Source organism: Aedes aegypti, chromosome 3, assembly GCF_002204515.2.
Source record: "Aedes aegypti strain LVP_AGWG chromosome 3, AaegL5.0 Primary Assembly, whole genome shotgun sequence".
Lineage (NCBI taxonomy): Eukaryota > Metazoa > Arthropoda > Insecta > Diptera > Culicidae > Aedes > Aedes aegypti.
In genome coordinates this window covers 31,014,342-31,038,156 of record NC_035109.1, presented here as the reverse complement: position 1 = coordinate 31,038,156, position 23,815 = coordinate 31,014,342, and the positions used below count along the sequence as shown (strand labels likewise).

The 23,815-nt window shown below is 38.2% G+C and overlaps 1 protein-coding gene across 2 annotated transcripts in view; it reads left to right on the top strand.

The window, feature by feature from the left end:
- LOC5577433 (inositol-trisphosphate 3-kinase A) overlaps nucleotides 1-23,815 on the top strand; it is a 583,345-nt gene that overhangs the window by 205,838 nt on the left and 353,692 nt on the right. The window contains exon 3 of one of the 2 annotated variants that reach the window (XM_021850560.1): nucleotides 21,763-23,607. In XM_021850560.1, the coding sequence (XP_021706252.1) occupies nucleotides 22,045-23,607 (1,563 nt within the window). In that variant the 5' untranslated portion in view covers nucleotides 21,763-22,044. Of the gene's footprint in view, nucleotides 1-21,741; nucleotides 23,608-23,815 lie in introns of those variants that run through there. The other variant, XM_021850561.1, reaches the window with a different exon arrangement.

Genomic DNA, 23,815 nt, shown 5'->3' with positions numbered 1-23,815 from the left:
GGATTTCAATCAGCAACTTCTCGGAAAATTCTCCATGGGAAATTCTTCCAAAGTTATTTCAGTAAATCCTTTGGAGGTACTCAAGCTATTCCTCATCCAGTTATTCCTGAAAAGTTCCTCTGGAGCTCCAACGCTAAGTCCTCCGAATTTCCTCCTTAGTTTCTCCAGAAATTCCTCTAGAAACGCCTCCGCAGTTCCTCAAGAAACACATCCGGAGTTTCTATAAGAACGCCTTCGAATTCCTACAGGAATTGCTCCGTAGTTCCTCCGGGATTTGCTTTGGAGATTCTCTAGGAACTTGTCCAGGGTTCCTTCAGAGTTCCTCCGAGAATTCCTTTGTAGCTTTAACGATAATTCCTTCTGAGTTGCTCCAGACATTCCTCCGGAGTTTTTCCAGTACTTCTTCTGGATTGTATCCAACTTATCCTCCAGAGCTCCACAGGGAATTCCATTGGATTTCCTTCATAGTTTCTTTTGGAGTTATTCCGTTGTATTTTCAGAAATTCTTCCAGGATTTTTTCCAGATTGCCCTCGTAAATTCCTCAGCAGATCTCCAGCAGTTCTTCTGGAGTTCCATCAGCAATTTGTCCGGAGTTCCTCCAGCAATTCATCCGGAATTCCTCCAGGATTTTTTAAGAGTTCCTCCAGGAATTCCTTCAGAGCTGTTTTGGGCATTCATCCAGCAATTCCTGCAGACTTCCTTCTGGAAATCCCCCAGAGCTCCACCGGAAATTTTTCAAAGTACTCCGGGCTTCCAAGTTTCTCCAGGAATTCTTTCGGATATTCTCCAGGAATTCTTTCAGAGTTTCTCTAGAAATTTCTCCAAGAATTCTTTCAATTTTTTTGCCGGAAATCCCTTTATGGATCTAGGAATTCTTTCGGAGTTCCTCCAGAAAATCCTCGGAGTTCTTCAAGGATCCTCCAGAAATATCTCCAAAGTTCCAAGACACCACCCCCGGTTCGAAACGTTGGGCAAGTTATAAACCTCGTTTCATTTTCTGAAAGACTGCGTAGCCGTTAAATCAGAACGATTAAGAGTTACAGTCAAACCCCACCAGATTCCTCCAGGATTTCCTCCATAGTTCCTTCAGGATTTTGATTCGAAGTTTCTCTAGAAAATATTCCGCAGTTCCTCCGGCAAATCTTTCGGTGTTCCTCCAGGAATTCTTTTGGAGGTCCGCTACGAATTTCATCAGAGTTCCTCATGGAATTTTTGTCGAAGTTCCTCAAGCAATTCCTTCAGATTTGCTCCGGAAATTCCTTTGGATTTCCAGCAGGTATTTCTTCGGATTACCGCCAAAGTTCGGAGTTTTTCCAGGAATTTTCCAAAGTTTGTGCAATAATTCAACGGAAATCCTCCGGAGTTCCACTAGGAATTCCTCAAGAGTTACTCCGGAAATTCTCCTAGATTTTCTCCGCGAAGTATCCCAGAGTTCCTCCGCGAATTCTTCAAGAGTTTCTCCTGGTTTTTTTTCGGAGTTCCTTTAGTCTTGTTCTTCATTTTGGCATTAAAGTCTTCACTAGGACAGGGCCTGCATCTCAGCTTAGTGTTCTTATGAGCACTTCCACAGTTATTAACTGAGAGCTTTCTTTGCCAAAGTTGCCATTTTCGCATTCGTATATCGTGTGTGGCAGGTACGATGATACTCTATGCCCAGGGAAGTCAAGGAAATTTCCACTACAAAAAGATCCTGGACCGACCGGGAATCGAACCCAGACACCTTCAGCATGGCTTTGCTTTGTAGCCGCGGACTCTAACCACTCGGCTAAGGAGTTCCTTAAGTGTTCTGTACGAATTTGTCCAGGGTTCCTTCAGAGTTCCTCCGATAATTCCTTCGTAGCTTCAACGGTAATTCCTCCGGAGTTGCTCAAGAAATTCTTCCAAAATTGTTGCAGTAATTCTTCTGAATTCCATCCAGCATATCCTCCGGAGTTCCTCCAGAGCTCTACAGGGAATTCCATTGGATTTTCTTCATAGCGACTTCCTACGAACTCAGGAATTTTAGGATGAGGTCTCAAGGGATTCTTGAAGGAACTCCCTATGAAAATTTTGAAGAAATTCCCGGGAAAGGAATCCTCAGAAATTCTTGGAGGACCTCTCAAAGGAATTTGTGCAAGAACTCCTGAAGAAATTTCTGGAGGAACTCCCGGAGGCCTTCCAAGAAAACTCTGGGGTATATTCTTGGAAAATTCTCGGAGGAACAACCGGCAGGATTCCTGGAGAAACTGCGGTAGAATTTCTGGTGAAGCTGCCAGATTCTTGAAGCAACTCGAGGGTAAATTCCTAAAGGAACTACAGTACAGTTCCTGGAGGAGCTCCGGAGAAATTGTGGGAGGGATTCCAGAGGAATTTAGAAAGCAACGTCTGAAAAAAAAATCAGTGGAGCTTCGAAAGAATTCCAGAAGAAACTCCCTAAGAGTACCCGGATGAAGTCCCAAGGAATTGCCGAAAAACAAATTCTCGGTGAAGCTCTGGAGACTTTTTCGGAAGAACTGTTGAGAAACTACCGGTGGAGCTCCAGAGGTACTTCGGAAGAATAACTGGAAGAACTCCGAAAGAATGTATAGACAAATTCCTGGAGAAACTCTGGAGGAATTTCCAGATCAATACTGGGGGAATGGATCTTTAAAGTAAACACAATTAACCAAACTTCGAGTGGTTCTTCAAGGAATATTATCAGACGTTTTTCCATCGAGTCTATTGAAGATTTTTTCAAGGATTCCTGAAATTCAATTTTTGCATCAACTCATTCATCAATATCCTCATGAGATTTCTTGTTTCAAACATTTTTCAGCACCTCTATGAAGAATTTGTTGGATAATTTGAGAAGAATTGAATTGAAAATTACATGTATTCCTCAAAAAACATCTGGAGAAAATCCAGTTTGAATTTGTTGATGATTATCCTGCTTTTATAAGAGAACCTGAGAGATTCCTGGTGTAATCCCTAGATAAATTTCAACACGAATACCTCAGTAAATATCAGGATGAATTTAGTAAGCACTTTTAAACGAATTCCACTACAAATTTGGTGAGTGTTACCATGAACAATTTCTTAAAGAAGAGCTGAAAAATTCATAGAAGAGTTTATTTGACAATTCCTCGGTGTAGACACTTTTTTTTAAATGTCTGGATGCATCCCTGAATTAATTTCTCGAGATATTCTTGAATAGTTAATAGGGCTGGGGAAACTTCTAGCAAAGTATCTAGGTTATTTTTGAATGAATCATTAAACAATTTAACTCCTGGCGTTAACAGTTGAATGAGATTCACAGTAAAATTGGGACTGGGATACACTCAAAGCTTTTAAGTATCGTAAGCGTGTTACTGCTTCCAAATGTTTAGCAGCATCCTTGCAGTCTTTGGAACATTGCACAGAGTCTTCAAATAAACTGATATGAATCAACCAGATAAACATTTTCTGTATGTTCAATGTTGTTTCATCAATACTGTTATGCAGTACTTTGAAACATTAACTCTACGAGCAATGACAATTATTGCTTACAATTCAGATCAATCATCAACAGAAAAATAACAAACCGATCAACATTTTGAAAAGTTGATTTCCATCGGACAAAAACGATTTATTTTAAGTTTCAAACAGCATGCAAAAGAACGCACATCAGCGTGTGCTTAATCATACGCGCCAAGCTGTTGTTGTCTAAACCTGAGATCAAGTGTGCTGTGCGCGGATGCAAACAATGCGTCAAGTTTTGCAACACAGTGGGGTGAAATGAACTGTTACCTGTTGCGTTTACGGACCAAAATTTATGACCCAAAGTGGCGTGTTCAAATCAAAATTGCAAGAGAACGCGTAGAGATAGAAGTTTGGTGTCAAAGAACGAATTGTAGAGCAGCTTGAAGCACACAACTTTGCTTAAGACAAGCATGAAATTTATTACGCATTTTTTAAAGTAAACTGAAAAAAACAAGAAAAAATCACTACCTTTGAACTTATTTGCTCTTAAAAATGAATTTATTTGCAAAACCCATTAGATGTAAAGTTGTTAGTAGATTGGAAATTTAATTAGCTTTCAAATGGAAGTAAGAGAATTGAGATTCGTTGAACTATTCCAAAGTTATAACCACTTAAAGGCAAACATATCCTAAAACATTAAATGTTTAATAACTCGGTAACAGTTAAGAATTGACCATATCCGTAGAACGATTTTTTTCATCTAACATGGTCCTCTATCACCCCTTAAAATGCCTGCACTCACGAACCTAACACCCTGTATTTATTGTCAACATAAAGATGTATCTTAGAAGGTACATTGACATTGATTTTATATTGTTTTCAATTAGAGATAATCTTCCCCATATTTTGTTGTTCAGATAATTTGCGGACACCCTGTATAAGTAGATGAAAAACCCGAATTTGGTACTATACCATTTAATTCCATTAGAGTTTGTATCCTTTGACAGATACGCGTATTTCGACCTCAAATGTAAGGCCGTCGTCAGTGTCACACTGAAGACGGTCTTACAGTTGAGGTCGAAATATGCGTATCTGTCAAAGGATACAAACTCTAGTGGAATAAGGCAATCCATGAGACAGCTGCGATCAGCTGGTTTTTTGTTTATCATGAGCTTTTGACGTTTCGCGATCGGAGTGACGGTTCAATTACAAAGGAAAATGTAAAGCTCCGATAACACTCGCTTGCCTTGTTTACCCTGCCGTTTCAGCTGCATGCACACTTCTAGCTGTCAGTCCCATCATGGAAAGTCCTCATGGATAGCCTTATTAAATGGTATAGTACCAAATTCGGTTTTTCATCTACTTATACATTCATATTTTGTTTTCCGTGTCCCTTCCGAAATTTCAGATAAAAACAATCCCAGTGTTAGGAAAGTGAATTACTGTGCCTTTTTGCGACTAAGTGAACGTCAAACATGATCAAAAGTGCAAAGGTTCAAATTTGAACCCTTTTTTTTAATATTATATTGTCGTTATTTGAGCGGTAAAATTTTCCATAGATATTGCGCGTTGTAAGAAAAATTGTGATTCCTGGAAAATCGAACGACTTCGAATGGTAAATTGTCCAGGCATCTAATCAAAGTCAGCTATGCGCGTCGTTAGATGCAATGGACCAATGCACGAGTTCACTCGTTGATGTTTGAGTGGTGCCGTGTTATTTACGTGACCATGGTAAATAGTGAATATGGCACCGCTCAAACGTCAAATTAATGAATTCGTGCAAAGGTTCATGGGACCTATGCACGAGTTCACTAATTGACGTTTTAGCGGTGCTGTGTTATTTATGTGACCATGGTAACCAGTGAATTCAGCACCGCTAAAACTTCAAATTAGTAAACTCGTGCATCGGTCCATAGCTTGTTTGGAATGGTTTGACGTTTCCCAATTTGTTCAAATTCATAGTTCTTTTGCTACTAAAAGGCACTATTCGGGCGAAAAAATAATTAAAAATTTCAAGTCCATCCAACTCAAGTCCCAACTACAGCGCCCTCATGTATGATACGCTTCATATACCGTGCACCCCCGCTAATTTGAACGGTACCTCATGCAAACCATCGGGGTTCATTTTTAATTTGAACATCTAGTCACCCTAGAAACGTGTTTCTGGTTACCTCTTTCACTGTTTTGTTTTGATTCTGCGATCCGTTCCACAGCGTTCCATTTCACTTTACTCTGTTCCATGAGCTAAATGACGTTTGAACCATTTTTAATCTGAACGATGTGCAAATTAGCGGGGTACAGATTAAAAAGTGTTCAGATTAAATGTGGTCAAACCAACGGGGGTACCCGGTACTAGAAAACTAGCTGCGAAAGTTGGCACGGTTATTCAACTGCTTTTGTAGGTCTCTGCCTATGACATGACATCCCTTTATAATTTAATAGTGAGCCAACATGGTCATCCGTTGTTTTCATTTAGTAGAGTTTTTGGAAGAAAGAAGGCTTATAATGTCTTGCTTAAATTAATAAGTCGAAACCCCGTAAACTACTAGTCTCCATGTGTCGTAACCGATTCATTTTCACGGAACTATTTTGCTTACGTGGTATGTAGGACCTACATTGTAGGTACGTAGTGTTGGGACGACGATATTTTAATGAATCAGAACCCAACGCACACTGTGTGCCTTTTGCTCTCGCAAGAGCAAGCAATATGATTAAGATTACAAACACTACTAAGGCGATCTGCGATTTGCGTAACTATTCTACCGTGCTACGCGAGCGACGCGCAACACGATTGATTCTGACCGCATCACTCAACCCGTCAGCAACAAGCAACACGGCCAAAGGATCACACACTACTGACCTCTGCGGACTCCAGAGTCCAGAGAAAAATGCAAGACATTAACGCGGCTAGTCAGCAGGTTCTTCAAGAATTTCGTCTCACAAGTCTCGAGGAGAAACTTCAAAAAGTCTTCTAGTGATTTGTCCAAAGATTTCATCTGGAATATTTCCAGGTACTCATAAAGGGATCTCTCTAGAAATTGTTTTTGAAATTCCTCTACCGATTATCCCAGAATTTCTTCCAGCGAGATATCAAAGGATGCTAAGATTCTTCCAGAATTGATCACTCCAACGATACTACCTCCAGTTATTTCCTCAGTGATTACCCCAATTTTTGTTTCCAATGACTATTCTAGAAGTTCTTCTAGAGATCTCACAAAGATATTTTAAATATGTTGCGAAGTGTAAATTTTGAAGGACATATTAAGAAAATCGATTGAAAAATCACCGGATATACTCCTGGAAGGCTTATGACTTCCTTGAAAAATATCTAAATGAATCTTTGAAGAAATTCTTGATGGTCGACTCTCCACATCTCGATATCCCTCCATATGTCGATAATTATTTAGGTAGTAGGTCATTACACATAAAGTCGTTTGGAATAGTGCCCATACAACCATAAGTCGCATTACAGTTAACGCAATGACTCGTTCATTCATACAAATTTCATCACATCCGCACTATACGGTCGATGAAATCATCCGATTAATGAGTTTCTTTGCATAAAATGCTACTTTTAGAGTTCGTTTGTACATTTTGGTTTCGGTTTCCCGTACACTCGCACAAAGTAAGTCAATCTGCAGCAGCTGTCAAATCAACATTTGTTATCATAAGTTTAGTTGCATAAGATCACAGACTAGTTCGGTTGAAAATGTATACACTCGCCTTGTATGCCATTTTTTATCATATAAAATTTTCACATATATCGCCTTCACTTTTGTACGTATCTTTTTTCGCGACATCTTATTCGTGAAAATTTGCACATGTGTGCATCGTATACTGTAAAACAGTGCTTCCCAAACTTTTTCAACTTTCGCCCCCTTGAGACCAATATTAATCTGGAATCGCCCCCCTGATATGTGATCTAAATATTTTAATAAGGACAAAAAATGTATTCGACTCGCATAACCAAAGAATCATAAAACAAAAACTACTATGTACATTTAAAAATATTTTCTTAAATATCGGTAACCTGAGCTGTAAATTATAATATCGATTTTAAGAATATCTTGCGTACATTACAGGCTACTAAATCGGTGAAAGTTTGGTCCAATTTCAACTTAACAAATGTAATGAATTCATAGACACCTTGTAACGTAGTTGGGGACGAATTTCTCCAAAACTGAACCAAATGCAATGTTTTCCAAGCAAACGCATTTATTTTTGCATGAATATGTCATATTTGGGTGAACTGCTATGATAATGTTCGCAATTGTCCCTTTTGAAAGATCTCACCCAGTGAATTATGATTTATCTGCTGTTTCCAAATTTACTACAATAATTTTCAGAAATTGTGAGTAATAAATGCCTGCTGTTTCTAACGCTTTTCTTTATCCAATCCAAAAACCCTGAAAAATATATGAAAATCCAGAATGCTTTTCAACTCATTTATCAATTCAATTTATGAAAAGGGTGTTTTTCTAACACCCAGAAAAAATCGAATTTTTTCGGATGTTCTGGAGGTATAAATCCAACGCATCTCTGAAATTTCTTCAAATCTATTTATAGAGTTTTTTTTTTGTCTTTGGCATCGCTGGGAACGCGATTTTTGTAGGTAAAATTTTTCAAAATTTGTTTATAAAATGATTAAAAACATCACAGATAGTATTTTTTTTTGTAAAAAGCTCGATGCCAGAAATATTAACTTCCAAACCTTGAAGTTCACATACAAAAAAAGATCCTTATATATATTGGGCATCTGCAAAATCTCATGAAAATCTCTAATGCTGACCATTCTTTAAACTCACATGATATTTAAAAAGCTCAATGAATAACACAAATATTTTGTGTTTGACAATCATGTAATGTTGTCTATGATAATTTTTAAATGACCATGATTAGAGATATAACGATCTAAGGTAAAATAGTCTTTTGGAATTGATTAACCTTCAGATGTGTGTCCTCCAAAGGTTATGAGTAATTATTTTCAAATGCTCCCATGTTAGCTTTTTCGCCCCCTTTCTGCATTTTTCGCCCCCCAAATTCTGTTTTACAAATTTTCGCCCCCTTGAGCCTGAAAATCGCCCCCATGGGGACGAATTCGCCCACTTTGGGAATCACTGCTGTAAAAGGTGATTCCGTTAAGCGTACATTTTGGTTGTCTAGGTGGTCGTTTGGCATAATCATCATTTGGCATAACAGTAATTTAATATTTCTTCAAAAGTATTCTATCTTTACCTGGAGGTTGTCTAGAAACCACGCATAAGTCGTCTAGTCTAGTAACTTTTAAGGCGAACTAGTAAACATATAGTAAACATTACAGGTGTATTGCAAAATCAATGGTTAAATTTAAAATTAACGTTATTTTTATATAAGAAATGTGAAATGTACTTAATTTTCTTTCCAAAACTGTACACACAATATTTTTTTCTTGTTATTTTTCACCTAAAACCAAATTTTCTAATGATAGGATGAAATTCAAGTTTCTAAGCTAAAACCAAATTGACCTCCATAAACTGCAACAAAATAATGTAATAAATCAAATAAGATTTTTGGTATACAATCACACATGTTCCCAATAATAAGAAATTCATCTCAGTAACTCATTTTATTGAAAAAAAAAAAGGTTTTTGAACTTTTGTCGCGGAATTTTCATTTCTGGCCCATAGTGCTTTGCAAAGAAATTAAAATCCTCACAAATATCTGCTAACTTATGTCAATCAGATGCATTTGAAGTCACTGTTCGGCGTAAGTGTTCGGAATATGGGTCCAAACGGTACTGGAACTACAAAAAAGAGCGGTTCCACAGAAAATGACGACTTTTTTTTCCCAAATTTCATTTTTAGATTTTTTGATTTGGATGAAATTTTGCCCATGCATTCTTTATGCCCAAAAATGCCTTTTTGCATCATCGGCTCGCCATTTTGACTCTAGCCTTACTTTTGAGAAGGGCCTAAGAAAAAAATCCTTAATAATTTTCAAAAAATTATAACTTAGAAATGGTTTGTCCGATCCGTTTGGTGTCTTCCGCAATGTTTTACGTTATTGTTGGGACTATCTGGAAAAAAATATACACTGTAAAACAAATGTTGTAATTTTTTATATATCGAAAATAAAGCTTAAAAATCAATTTTCTCAAAAATCTTATTTTTGATTTTTTTATATGTTAAAGTAGACAAAAAATGAAGTCTTTTGCACAGTGCGTCAAGATGGAGAAATCATGGATAAAAAAGTTATGATTTTTTGAAAAAAGGTGAATTTTTAAAAATGGTCATAATAAACTTTTTAAATATTTTCAAACTCGATTTTATGAAAGTACGCAAAATTTACAACAAAAAAGGTATACGGAAAAATCAGGCTAACTTCTCCCGTTTTAAAGATACAGCGATTTTAATACAAAATTATGATATAATTTTCAATTTTCGGTCATTATAATATAACTTAGAAACGGTTTGTCCGATCAGTTTGGAGTCTTCCGCAAAGTTTTAGGTTATTGTTGGGACTATCTGAAAAAAATATACACTGTAAAAAAATGTTGTAATTTTTTATATATCAAAAATAAAGCTTAAAAATCATTTTTCTCAAAAATCGTATATATTTTTTTTATTTTTTTTTATATGTTAAAGTAGACAAAAAATGAAGTCTTTTGCACAGTGGGTCAAGATGGAGAAATCATGGACAAAAAAGTTATGATTTTTTAAAATAAGGTTGATTTTTCAATATGGTCTAAATAAACTTTTTGAATGCTTTTCGACCCGATTTTATGAAAGTACGCAAAATTTTCAACAAAAAAGGTATATGAGAAAATTTTGCTAATTGCTACCGAAACATTTGAAAAGTTTATTATGACCATTTTCAACAAATTCACCTTTTTTTAAAAATTAATACCTTTTTTGTCCATGATTTCTCCATCTTGACCCACTGTGCAAAAGAGTTCATTTTTTGTCTACTTTAACACATAAAAAAAATCAAAAATACGATTTTTGAGAAAATTGATTTTTAAGGTTTATTTTCGATACATAAAAAATTACAACATATTTTTTTACAGTGTATATTTTTTTTCCAGATAGTCCCAACAATAACCTAAAACTTTGCGGAAGACTCCAAACTGATCGGACAAACCGTTTCTAAGTTATATTATAATGACCGAAAATTGAAAATTATATCATAATTTTGTATTAAAATCGCTGTATCTTTAAAACGGTAAAAGTTAGCCTGATTTTTCCGTATACAGTGGGATTCCGTTTTTGGCATGCTCCATTTTTGGCACCCCCCGATTTTGGCAACAAAATGGATCCGTTTTTGGCAACATATTTTAATATCATTAAAATTTGTAAATTTTTGTGAATATGATTGTGTCTTCAGGTTTAGTCAACTGAAAAACAAGTCAGCTTCATGCTTACCACATTCCAGAGCTCAATTTTTATTGATAGAGTAAAGTGGGGCAAAAGTTCGAGTGGGGTAAGAGTTTCTTTTTAAGATTTCTAGCTCAATTCAAAACAAATCTTATAAATGTCATTGTGGTTCGAATGCTATTCAAGTAAGAGACTTTTACTGCAAATATCATAAAAATCGATTGAGATTTGGAAAAGTTATGGCTATTTGTTGTTTTACGACGTGAATATTGTAATTTTTGGTCAAACTTTCGTTGCATGGAACCAATCGAAGATAAAATATTTTTCAATATTTTATGTAAGGGCGTTTCTAGACCTATCATAAGGTTGCTTTGAAGTGTATTAGATTTTGCATAAATGCTTGAAAACCATTTTTGGCCCATAGTGGGGCAAAAGTTCGAATCAGCGGGGCAAAAGTTCGACCCATGTATAAAATCACGGAAAAAATTGCAAATTGCCTAAAATCCACATATTATCTTCAAATTTAGTTATATTTGTCTGATCGTGTGAAAACTGTCACCAAAATTTTACAATTCCACTTAGTTTTGCGAAAAACTGCTATTTTTGAGTATATTACAATTAACCCGGTTTTGGGCAATTTTTTGATGAAAATTTAGTGTGTACTTAAGTTTACGGCTGGTGTAAAGTATGCCTGCCATAAAAGGATCGATATTTTGGATTTTAGCCAGCGATCTTTTGCCCCACACTAGATTCGAACTCTTGCCCCACCGGTGGGGCAAAAGTTCGAATAAGACAATCAATTTTGAAACTGTTATAACTAAAAATGGGTAAATATTTTGACGAAAGTTTGTTCAGCAAAATTATAGCCAATATGTTGAAGGTTCACTGTATGGTATTTGTTTTGTTTTAACTGCTATTGTTTTCCTGGAAACTTTGATTATACCACTAAGGTCGAACTTTTGCCCCACCTTACTCTATTATCCCAAATCGCACCAACTGATAGAGGTCCCATACGCGCCTATTCAATTATAGATGGTCATGTGTTCGCAACGTTTTACGAAGTCAACAATATATATAAGCATTTCAACTAGAGCTCCAACCTCTCAGGCATTCATGTTATATGATCAGCCCACTTGGGTCTGCCGAAGGTGCAAATATATTTTTTTCCAGGATTTGGAACAATTCGTTTGAACAAAGCAAAAGCATTGACATAAAATCAACAAAAAGTCCATGACTCACACAGAGTTTCTATCATAAATTTCGTCTCGCATATCCAGCTCACTGTTCTTTTAATTGTGGAATTACGAGCATTATGTGTCTAAAAGCATATCACAACAATAAAAGCGAACCCAGCAAAATATCGTGTCTCTTAACTTTTAATTAAGTTTCATAAAAAAAATGAGTACTTCAAGTAAATTCGTTTTCAAGTAAATTTCAGAAATGTCAACATATAATCCACAACTAAATGACCCACCGGCTTCTTCTATACGCCATTTATAGCGCCACATTGACAAATGCAAACACAGTAAAAACTACACTTAGTTCTCGATAGGGTCATTAGAACGTGCGATGATTACGATGGAGACTCTGTATGATGTTTGATATTTTAAAGAAACGATCTGACATTCTATACCATTTATGCTCAGATTGTAGTATACTGGTTGTCGTTAGAATTTCGATATGATTAAGGATGCGGATCGCATGAAATGATCAAAATGTTCTTTACGATATCCTGGGCGTTTTCTAACTGGATTCTGGAGATTTTCTATGGTTTGTAAGTAGGCTTCTGAATTTTTTTAGTGAATTCTCAAGGATACTGAGTGAAATCTGAGTAATAATATCGAATATTGGGTATTGCTTCTGAAAATGTATAATAAGTTATTGGGCGATTCCTTGTAAACTCCTAAGATTTCTAAGGCGTCCTGTGCATTTCAAGTGAAATGATATTTAGTTTTAATCTAAAAATTTCTGGCGAAATCATGAGGATTCTGAATAGGTTTCGTAATTTGGAGATTGCTAGGTGTAATCCGAGACTTGAGAATTTTCAGCATTATTGCAGCGAAATTTCTGCTGTATCCATATGTTTGGTTAACATACGAGCTCAACTTCTAAAACACAAATAAACTAATTTCAAATTGAAATGATATGAAGCTTATTTATGTATAAATTGTGTACTTGATTTAAGCTGTTTCTGTGTGCCGTTTTGGTTTTGACTGTAGTCAATCATTTGATATAAGATGCCTTATGCGCATATGAAAAGCCATTATCAAATTACCGAATATTGTCTCTATTCAATAATCAATTCGAAAAAATATTCAGTTTTGCAACACGTAGAACTATTTTCGTAAATACGTTTCTTATGTAATGTATTGAATTTCTTTATTCTCACCCTATTTTAAGGGATGGACCAGTTATTGAATAAAGGTCACCTATGCGATTATTGCTTTTACATGGCCTATGTGTACAAATGGTATAAGCCATTTTACGAAGCTGGTCAAATGACAGGAGACCTGGGAAAATTCAATCATCGTCATCAGCTTTCGCGAAGATGATGGTCGATGACTGTGTGCATTTCTAGCGTAGCTTTTCATCCAGGCGAAAACATAAATGGAGAGAAATTATTAAAATATTTCTGATCACCAAAGTGCCTTTTTATGAGCAATATGGGTAACAAAGAGGTATTTGATACAATAACTAGGTGTAATATTACAGTAATGAACATTTTTGGACCTCTTTTTTGTCATTTTATCCATGTACCCGTTTGGTTAAATGATACGTGCGGAGATGAACCAACCAAGGGCTGAAAATCTCCCTAATAAAGATAAATAATAATAATAAATGAGACGTTGTTAAAAATCACGCTGGATTTAATCCCAGGTCTCCTGTCAATTGACGCCGTTGTGTTGATCAGCTGTTCCGAAACGTCTCGTAAAATGGCTCATACAGAAAACTAATAAAACTCATTGAAGATACTTCAACAATGATAAGTGGCGTTTATCACAATTAATTTGGTCTATAATTTCATAGTTTAGCCATATCCTAAGGAAATCTGCTTCGAAGTGGACCGTTATGATGTCTGATCATGATTTGGTTCCATAATAATGATATTACAATGTTCAAATAATTTTCTTGAAATTAAAAAAAGGGTTCAGATTTTGGCACGGTTCCGTTTTTGGCAACTGAAAATTTTTTTGGCAACGGAAGATTCCTCTTCTAACCATATCTTGAGCATGGAAATAATTCCCAGCCTAGAAGTTGGAAAGATTTCTTTGCATCTGAGAAGCCGAAGAATTACCCTCCTGGGATTTTGGAAGATTTTTCTCTTTGCATGGTTCGACATCATGAACGTCGACGTGCTTTTTTCAATCTTCTACCTATACGTATCAATATCTTTTCACCGTGAGACAAAAAAGGCAAAACTAGTTTTAGGTAAGAGTCATATTTTTCCTCCTCATCCATGGATCGCAACACCGACCAAAAGTGACTCTCAGATCTATTTCCTCCTTCATTACTCACACCCTTCCCGTGTTAATTGTGGACATGCAGAGGTATTCGCGGTCTCTAGAAGCAACAATCATCACACAATAACTTTCGTTCCCCATCCAGTGGACTTGGCCGGCGCCGTTATAGATCAAATAATATGAGAGCTGCTAAAGTGTGCACTTCGAGAGTAAACGAAATGTCCCACCCCTTATTCATTTGGATCGAAGTGCAATTCTTACCAGATACCAACCATTGACATATACAGTCAGTCTATGATATGCTATGCTTTTCAATTGTTTAAAAAACTCAGTCAAATTACATCAAATAGATTACATGATTCCTCACCTCATATGTTTCAGCATTTAGACTTCGAAGGTTTTTCTTGCTAGGAATTTGGCGGATTCCTCCTTTCAAGAAGCAGCGCTCTTTGAAATGCAGACAAAGAAATATTTTGTAAATTTGTTTCCGAGCATTTTGAAAGATTTTGTTCCTTAAAATTAATCAAACTTTCTCCTATTTTTTTTTATTTTTCACATCTCCTTAAATAAAAAAAAACTGTCTCCCTCATTGAAGTTCTCTTTTTGGAAGTTCAATGATTTTTGCTCTTGAGTTTGTAAACGATTCTTCTTCTGTGAGTTCAATAAAACTGTATTTATTGAAATAGTAAATATGCCCACAACCAATAGTTGTTCCCTTAATCATTCTAGAATACCCTGAGAATACTGGAAGGAAATTTAAACATCATTTTGTGAATGAAATCTCGGATAACTTTTCGAAAGGACCTATCTCATATTGAGAAGCTCTCGTTTACTTTCTCTTCAATGAATAACTGAGACACATTAATCTCTTCTGTTGAGGTTTTGTATGAAACGTAAGCCATCTACTATTTTATCTATAGTAAAAAATGCCATTTACTATTCGAAAAATTCGAAAGATCCCAAAAACTTTAGTATTTCACTGTTATAATCAAAAGAGAGCAAGAGAAGAGAGAAGCTCATTGTCTTTTGGGTCTTTTAGTAAAGTTCAGCGAGAAATGTTACCTTGCTTTGAAACAAAGAATTTCTTTTGCAGGTCATAAGATAATTTATCATAAATCATATTAAAACATAAACCGGATGGTAAATTGTATACCTTGGAACATCTATCTATATAAATAAAAATGGAATACTGCACACAAATGTCACGAAATGGCGTAAGAGCGGATCAACAGATTTACGTATTTTTTTTTTTTTTTTTTCACTTTTGCACTCGACAAGGGATGCGATGTGCGAGGAAAAAGTTTGGGAAAGTTTTCGGAATAATTGAGGAAACGAGAGAAGACTAATGTGTCCTTTTGTAAGGGGAAATACATGACGTTTTACAACAGCCTACTTGATGGCAAGACGAAGCTTGCCAGGACAACCAGTATATTTATATATCAACTAGTGGTCCCAGAAAACTTCGTATTGCCATCAAGTAGGCTGTTGTAAACGTCGTGTAGTCCCCCACACATACGCATTAGTCTTCTCCCGTTTACTCGATTATTCCGAAGACTTTCCCAAACTTTTTCCTCCCTCTATCACGTCGCATTCCTGGTGGAATGCAACTGTGAAAAACTTTCGTCAATCCGCTCATCCGTTCCCAGGCCATGTCGTGACATACAAACACCACTCCATTTTTATTTATATAGATAATGTTGTCTTGTTACGATTTAGTAACTGTATATAATTTATCTCGCATAACTTTTCAAAAGAACCTATCTAATAATGAGAGATTCTCTATTTTCTTGCTCTATGATCATAACAATACAATACTAAAGCTTTTGGAAAGTTTTCCACTTAACCTTTCGGTCGTCGCGCGAATTTTTGTAACGCGAGTAGTCGCGCGTTGTACTTTGTACAACACCCTTGGTTTTGCGAATATCTCAGGCAGTGGCGCGGGAAGTGGGTACCCGAGCAGGTGAAAAAAGCTCAGCAATAGCTAATTTTGATATGGACATCTAAAAGTGATATTAACTTGATAGATATAAGAGATAAAAGATCTGAAAATGATATCTAAAATTTACTCCTAGAATATCATTAGCATATCATATTTAGCTTTTGTAAGATCTAACCAATATCAGCGAGCTATTCATTTGATCTGCAAACATCAAATTTTGATATGGCTTAGAAGTTCCAGGAATAAAATTTAGATGTTATCTTCAGATCTTTTATCTCTTATGTCAATCAAATCAATATCTCGATTTGATGGTCAGAACTTCGCTTCTGCTCGGGTAGGACAGGTAGGACATGTACTACGCACGGAAACATCTGGGTAGGACAATCAAATGATTGTCCTACCCACGATTCAACAAAACAAATCACTAGCTCAGAAGAAACACGATCAACGTCGTAAGGTTTTTCATTGTATTCTCATGGCTAGTAAAAAATGACATGGTTTGTACATGACTCCCAAAGTTATAGCTCTTGAGAAGAACGATTAAAAATATCTGTAATGAAAACCATGGGAAACTAACTGTATTAATTGCAGAAACTTCTTTAACCATTAGAAAAATAAATGGAGCAAACCGCTATGTACAGACTCCAAAGAAGCTTTCAGAGACTATAACGAGTTCAACAGGCTCTTCAAGAATTTCGTCTCTGATTTCCCGAGGAAAAGCTTCAGAAGTTTTAAAAGATATTTTATCTACATTTCTTTCAGGGTCTTCTACAGGGTTCTGTTTTTCCAGAGATTTCTCTACCATTTCTCCTAGAAAATTTTTCAAAGGATGCTTGAAAGAATTTCTCCAGGATTTGCCTAAGGAAATCCTTGCAAACTTCAAAGCTACTACCTCCAGTAATTTCCTCAGGTATTTCTTTGATTTTATTCCAAAACTGTCCTAGAATTTCTTCCAGATATTTTTCACTAATCCTTCAACCGAATCATCCACTTGATAGTCTTCAAGAAATCCTGCAATAATTTCTCCACCTGTTCATGTGGAATTCTTCCATGTTTCTCTCCTGAAATCCGAAATTCATTGAGGGGTTCTTTTTTCCTTTTTCTAAGATTTTTCCCAGCATTTCATCCAAGTATTACTCCTACAGTTTTATCAAACATTTCCTAAAAAAGTTTCTGCAACCTGCAAAAGTTCATGTTAGTCTTCACACCAGTTTATACCACAGCCATTTTTATAATAAACGATTATTCCACAAATTTCATAGATTTTCCGTCCAATGTTTTTCCAAAAATTTCTTTAGAAAATCCTGCAGAATACTATCCCAAAATTCGATTGATTTTTTTTTCAATATCATAGAAAATTATTTGGGAAATCTTTGAAAATTTATTCAAGAGAAGTCCAGGAGTTATTTCAGATATCCTTGTCCATTAGGGGTGACTTCAAAACTTACCGAAGTTTTGTCAGAGGTTACTTTATAAGTTTTTTTTTAGAAATACCTCACTTATTTATTTTTCAGAAAAATTCCTTGGCGTCACTCTGGAAACATTCCTGGAAGAATTCCTGAAAAAAATTTCACTTTATATCTTGGAAGATGTCCCGGGGAAATCGGTAGATTTTTAGGAGAAATTCAGATGATTTCTGTAATATTTTTAAAATAAATTATATTTCTGTTCCAAAATCCAGGTTATAGCTAAGCATGCTGTTTCGCTCAAGAAAAGTAAAGACATTTCTTGACTTAATAGGGTCAAGAAATTTCCTGGAGAGCCCCCTTTGGAATTACTTTTTTCTTAACTGCGTACTGTGATCAGAAAAATGTGATTTTCTGAATCATTTCTTGGAAGAAATTTTCCACGCATCGGGATAGGCGATTCTTATTCTTGTCAGTAGCAAACCAGGCTTATTAGAGAAATAAAGCGTGTGCTACAATAAGGGCGTAAGTCGCATGATCGATTGCTCTTCATCAATCCTCTCTTCTGTGAATGAAGCTGACAAGATTCAAGTTTGTTACCATTTTTTTCTCTTTAGACCGCTTAGCGGCGATGTAATTTTTATTCACCATTTACTTAGCTTATTGAGATCTTATTCGCCAGCTTGGGCAGAGCGGATTCAAATTTGACAGTTGTTCTTTTTTTAGTACATTGTCCGTATTCCTATCTGCTTTATCGATTAAATCTATTTGTGGATCTGATCCAACGTTACATGTGATGTTGCTTTTCCAGAGAGAGTCCAGAGAGAAGTTTATTATTCCTTGCCGTTGGTAGGAATGCCAAGTCATTTTTTCCAAAATCTGGAGGATTTTGAAAATTTGTCTGGAAAAGTCTGGATCGCTTATGTTGTTTATCGAGAACCTTACAAATTATTTACAAAACCTTACAAATTCTCTTCAAATTTTATCTGGATCTTCCAGATTTTTGTAAAATGGGGCCTCAAAAATCTGGAATATTCCAGAAAAATCTGGAAGGTTGGCAATGCTGGCCGTTGGTCGATCGTCATGTTATCCAGGTATATTATAGCATGTTCGCTCAGAAGAGGGTCAGTCCGCTTTCAGACGGCCATGGTGTTGGACGGGTGGAACTCGTGTAGTTTTCAAAGGGACTGACGAAGAGTTTTTTGTTGGGGGGCTGGGAATCAAACCCATGACGATCCGCTTATGAAGCGAACGTGTAGCCAAAAAAGCCACGTTGCCCCCCAACGGTGATGTAATCTTGTGTCCTGAGGTGAAAAAATGCTGAAAAACTTGCATCCTATTATTCACAGAAGAGAGGATCGATGAAGAGAAATCGATCATGCGACTTACGTCCTTATTCTAGCCTATGCTTGAAATGTCTGCTCTGATGCTATGAAGAGTCAAACTCTTATCTTCTTTCTCCTATTAAACTTGATTTTGTTTTCTTGGTTCCTGTTTGGTCTCTTTTCGGGTCCTTTTATATCTTTCTTTAGCAAGAGGTCTTTTATTTCCCATTTTTAAAGCACTTAGTCGCTACCAGCCAGTTGAAAAGATTTCTTAGTCTTGTGGTAAAGGCTGGCATGAAATTTAGGGGTAAGAAGCACAGGGATGTCAGTGACAAAAACCTAGTTTTGTGATAATTTACTTTGAGTTTTTCTAATCAATTTTTCATTCCATAAAATTGTAGGGGAGTCATAAAACAAAGCAGCCTTCAAAAAACTATGACTAGTACACAAAAAAAAAATGCTAACGTTTGTCCTACCCATGATTTCGAACGTGGACGCGCCTCTGATCTCAGGAGTCTGACCACTTAGATAGATGACGTCTTCGACAAAATTGATCAGTAGCTTATGGGCTATCATTATCATAGCCAAGAAATTTGGAATTTTACTACTAGGCGGCGCTAGTGAGCATTAAGCTTTTGTCTCCCACATGTCATGATCCTGAGCACTTAGAAAGATGGCGTCTTCGGCAAAGTTGTTCGGTAACTCAAGGACTATCATTGTTTGAGCTAGTTGATTCAAAATGTTGCCACTAGGTGGCGCTAGTGAGCATAAAACATTTTTACTCAACTAGGGTTGTCATGTCTATTACGGCTTAACCAGCCGACGGTGTTTTGAAAATACCTGAAGGTCGTAGACACAAAAGTCAATTTGGACAAATTGAGATGTAAGATTGTGAAAAATAATAGAATCGTTCTGGTGGGCTTCGATCCCACGACTCCCAATACGCTAGACTGGGCGCGTTAACCAACTACGCCACAGAACGGGTAACGATTCTGCAGCGCAATCGGCCAACCTGAAACCAAAGTCCGTCACGACCCCATTTTCTCCTTCACAACCCTACACCTCCTTCGGCTCTCTGAGATGCCCAATTCGACTCTCCTAAGCGTGCCTACGAACAACAGTGAGAGATTTTATTTTTAGCGTCGCACTGTTGCCTTGTTTGTGCCACACTACTCGAATTGGGCATCTCAGAGAGCCGAAGGAGGTGTAGGGTTGTGAAGGAGAAAATGGGGTCGTGACGGACTTTGGTTTCAGGTTGGCCGATTGCGCTGCAGAATCGTTACCCGTTCTGTGGCGTAGTTGGTTAACGCGCCCAGTCTAGCGTATTGGGAGTCGTGGGATCGAAGCCCACCAGAACGATTCTATTATTTTTCACAATCTTACATCTCAATTTGTCCAAATTGACTTTTGTGTCTACGACCTTCAGGTATTTTTATAAAACATTTGTTTCGCAAATATCTCAGGAGCCTGATCACTTAGAAAGATGGTGTCTTCGGCAGAGTTGTTCAGTAGCTCAAATTCTTTCTTTGTTTAATCCTTAAAGTTAGAGATTTATTAAAATAATGATAGCTTCTGAACAACTTTGCCAAAGGTGCCTGTCTAAAAAGTCAAGATCCTGCAGTATCCGCAAAACAGAAATTTCATGCTCACTCGCCGCCTGATGGCAAAATATCGTATTTCTTGGTTCAAATAATGATAGCCCTTGAGCTACCAAACTACTTTGCCGAAGACACCATCTTTCTAAGTGGTCAGGCTCCTGAGATATCTGCATACAAAAGTTTCATGCTCACTAGCGCCACCTAGTGGCAAAATTTTGAATCAACTAGCTCGAAAAATGATAGTCCTTAACTTACTAAACAACTTTGCCGAAGACGACATCCTTCTAAATGGTCAGGATCCTGAAAAATCTGCAAAACAAAAGTAAAACTTCCATGCCCACTAGTGCCACCTAGCGGTCAAATTCCGAATTAAATGAGGTACCATCAGATAGCGCTTCACCTCCAGAACAACTTTACTAAAGACTCCAAGGGGGGGACGGACCTGGTGTAGTGGTTAGAACACTCGCCTCTCACGCCGAGGACCTGGGATCGAATCCCATCCCCTACATAGTCACTTATGACGTAAAAAGTTATAGTGACGACTTCCTTCGGAAGGGAAGTAAAGCCGTTGGTCCCGAGATGAACTAGCCCAGGGCTAAAAATCTCGTTAATAAAGTCAAACCAACCAAACCAACCAAAGACTCCAAGTTTCTATATTATCTAGATTGCGAGATATGACGATTTCGAACTGTGGTTTCCTCGAACCGTACATAGTGCGTTCATTATTATGCGACTTCCATGTACATTTATTGATTTTACCGTATTATAAAGGGTCATACTGTAAATAAAAACTGTCGAGTATTGTTCTTAAGAAGATTCTTGAGGAATACATTTTGGTTTGGTGTCGATAGATATCTTTGTTGCGAAATGATAGCATATAAATCACAACTGTTGTACAAAGTACAACAGCGCGAAGGTTAAGATCGAAATGGCTTGGGCAAAAGGTACAATGAAAACCGAAAAAAAAACATATTTTTGCATCGTAAACTTAATACGTGCGTTGCACTTGGCTGTAGCTCCCACCACGTTGCACACAGTTTCCCGAAGTAATTATTTTGCATCATTTTCACGGGAAATTCCAATCAAAGTGTCAACAACTTTCCCCCTCTCTGGTGGGATTATTTCCACCTCATATTATCAGACCACTCAATCAATTTCATCGTTGCACTTCAGCAGTCAGTGCCCAGCCCATCTCGCCTCACCGCTCAAGCTCACATTACTAATTTTATTTCCTTATCTGTGTTTTCTTGTTTTCGCTTGCAGATTTGTCCGTGTGCGCACAACCTCAACACCCAAAACGAAACGGTAGATAACGACCGGCTGTGGACCGGGAAACCGAACTGATCCGATTGCAGCCCGCGCCAACAGCTAATCCGATTTGGCAGGTCACTGTCGCATCCCAGGATCTGGGAAATTCCCTCGACGCACTTTGCGGGTTTGCGTCTTGTCTCTTCGAGTTGCTTGGATTAATCCGGTAATGACCTCATCATGTGATTAATTGCGGTGAGAAAGAGAGAGAGAGAGGGAAACAGAGGTCGGTTCGGGATGTCCTCTGAGTGTCCGAACTGTTCAACAACGGTGGCCGGATTGGTGGGCATGTTCGAATCGCAGTCGACAACTGACGTCAAAGCCACTGCTGTCGCCACTTCTGCTACTGGCCATATTTGTTCAACGCTGGGTAACGCGAGTGGAGAGCCCACTGGGAGAGAATATCGCCGAGTCTTTAGCGATAAGGTTTTCGGGGAGTACGAAGAGGGCGAGGCAATGACTGGGACGAGAGCAGGTAGTAGGCTGCGCCAGAGAAAGACGGCCGTCTACAAGGGCTACTGGGATGATGCGAAAGATGGCGAAGGGGAACGACACTCTGGATCGGGGTCTGGTTCGTTTTCTTCCGGGGTAGAAAGCGACGAGGACATGGTCAGGTTTCCATGCGTCGAACGGCTTATAGAAATGTATGCAAACATCATCAAGCAAAAGGAGGCCGAAACGCAGAGCTTCCTGAATAGTATGACCGGCGAGAAGGGCGGAGGGAGAAGCCGACGGGATGACAGTGATAAAAGACGATTAGATAAGAAGCCAGTTGAAGCCGGTGGTGATAAGACAGGTGCAAACGGTACCGTTGAAGAACAGTCGAGTTCGGCTAGCAGTACGATACTGGTAGAGCAGCTGGATGCCAGCAGCTCCGTGCGGATTCGTGAAAATAGAAGTCCTCTATCGGATGACGGTTGGAGCACCACTCAACAAAGCCCTTATTGTTCAAGTGACGAAGAAAGCGGCAGTGCCAAGGTTCAACGAAAGATGAAGAACAGAGAGAAGGTCACCCGATCGTCAAGCTCAGACTCTGCTCTCGGGCTAGACGAAGACATCGGCCAACAAGAGCAACAACAGATCATTTCCGGCGTGGGCAAGACTCGTCGTCTAACTCTCGGAGTATTGGACATACCACTGCGTTCAGCACTCCTCCCTGTAGCAGAACCGGCACTCCTCCCAAGCTCGGACACCGCAACCATCAATGCAGCCGTCGATCAGTGCCCGATGGTCGTCCGCAGCAAGATGATCCTCGAAGCACAGCTCATAGAACTCCCACTAGGAACGAACTCTCCCCTCGCAGACTCCGGCTCTACGGAAGCCCTGGGCAGTCCTAGCAACTCGATCTCCCGCCGTGAATCCGCCCAAAGCTACGTCAGCGATTCCGGAGTTGACGGCGTACGATACGTCCGGACACCCTCCGTAGTCGTATCGGACTACTCGGATGACACAATGTGCGGAATCACCCTGGAAGAGATAGAATACCTCCGACGTCATCGACTTCGCCGGGCATCCACCGATGGCGACGACTCGGACCTCAGCGCGGCATCATCCTGTAGCAATCTGAACTACTGCGGATCGTCCATCAGTGCCCTCGAGGGATGCGACTATCAGTGTGGCCTGCGAACGCCCGAACGGAAGGTTTCCGACTGTTCGACCTGCTCGACGCTAAGCTGCGAAGAGGAAACGGACACGGGTTTGAGGCAACGGCTGCAGGATCTCGGTCTGCGGCCACCGGTCAGTGATCTCAGCGAGAAGGTGTTCCCGGAGCTGGACGCCAAGAAGCGGACCAAAAAGAAGGTTTGTAACCACCATTGAGTAGAGAATATCGGCTGTTACCCTAGTAGATAGTAGAATTACCCATTTTATCTAGTTGATAAGTTCAAACAAAGTTGGGTGTGCAAACTAGTCCGAATCGGTTGCGTGATCCGGCGAGTGAAGTTCTTTGTCACTTCTGAAGCCGTGGCCTCCGCGCAAAATCTCCGGTGGTTTGGTAGGACCGAGCCAG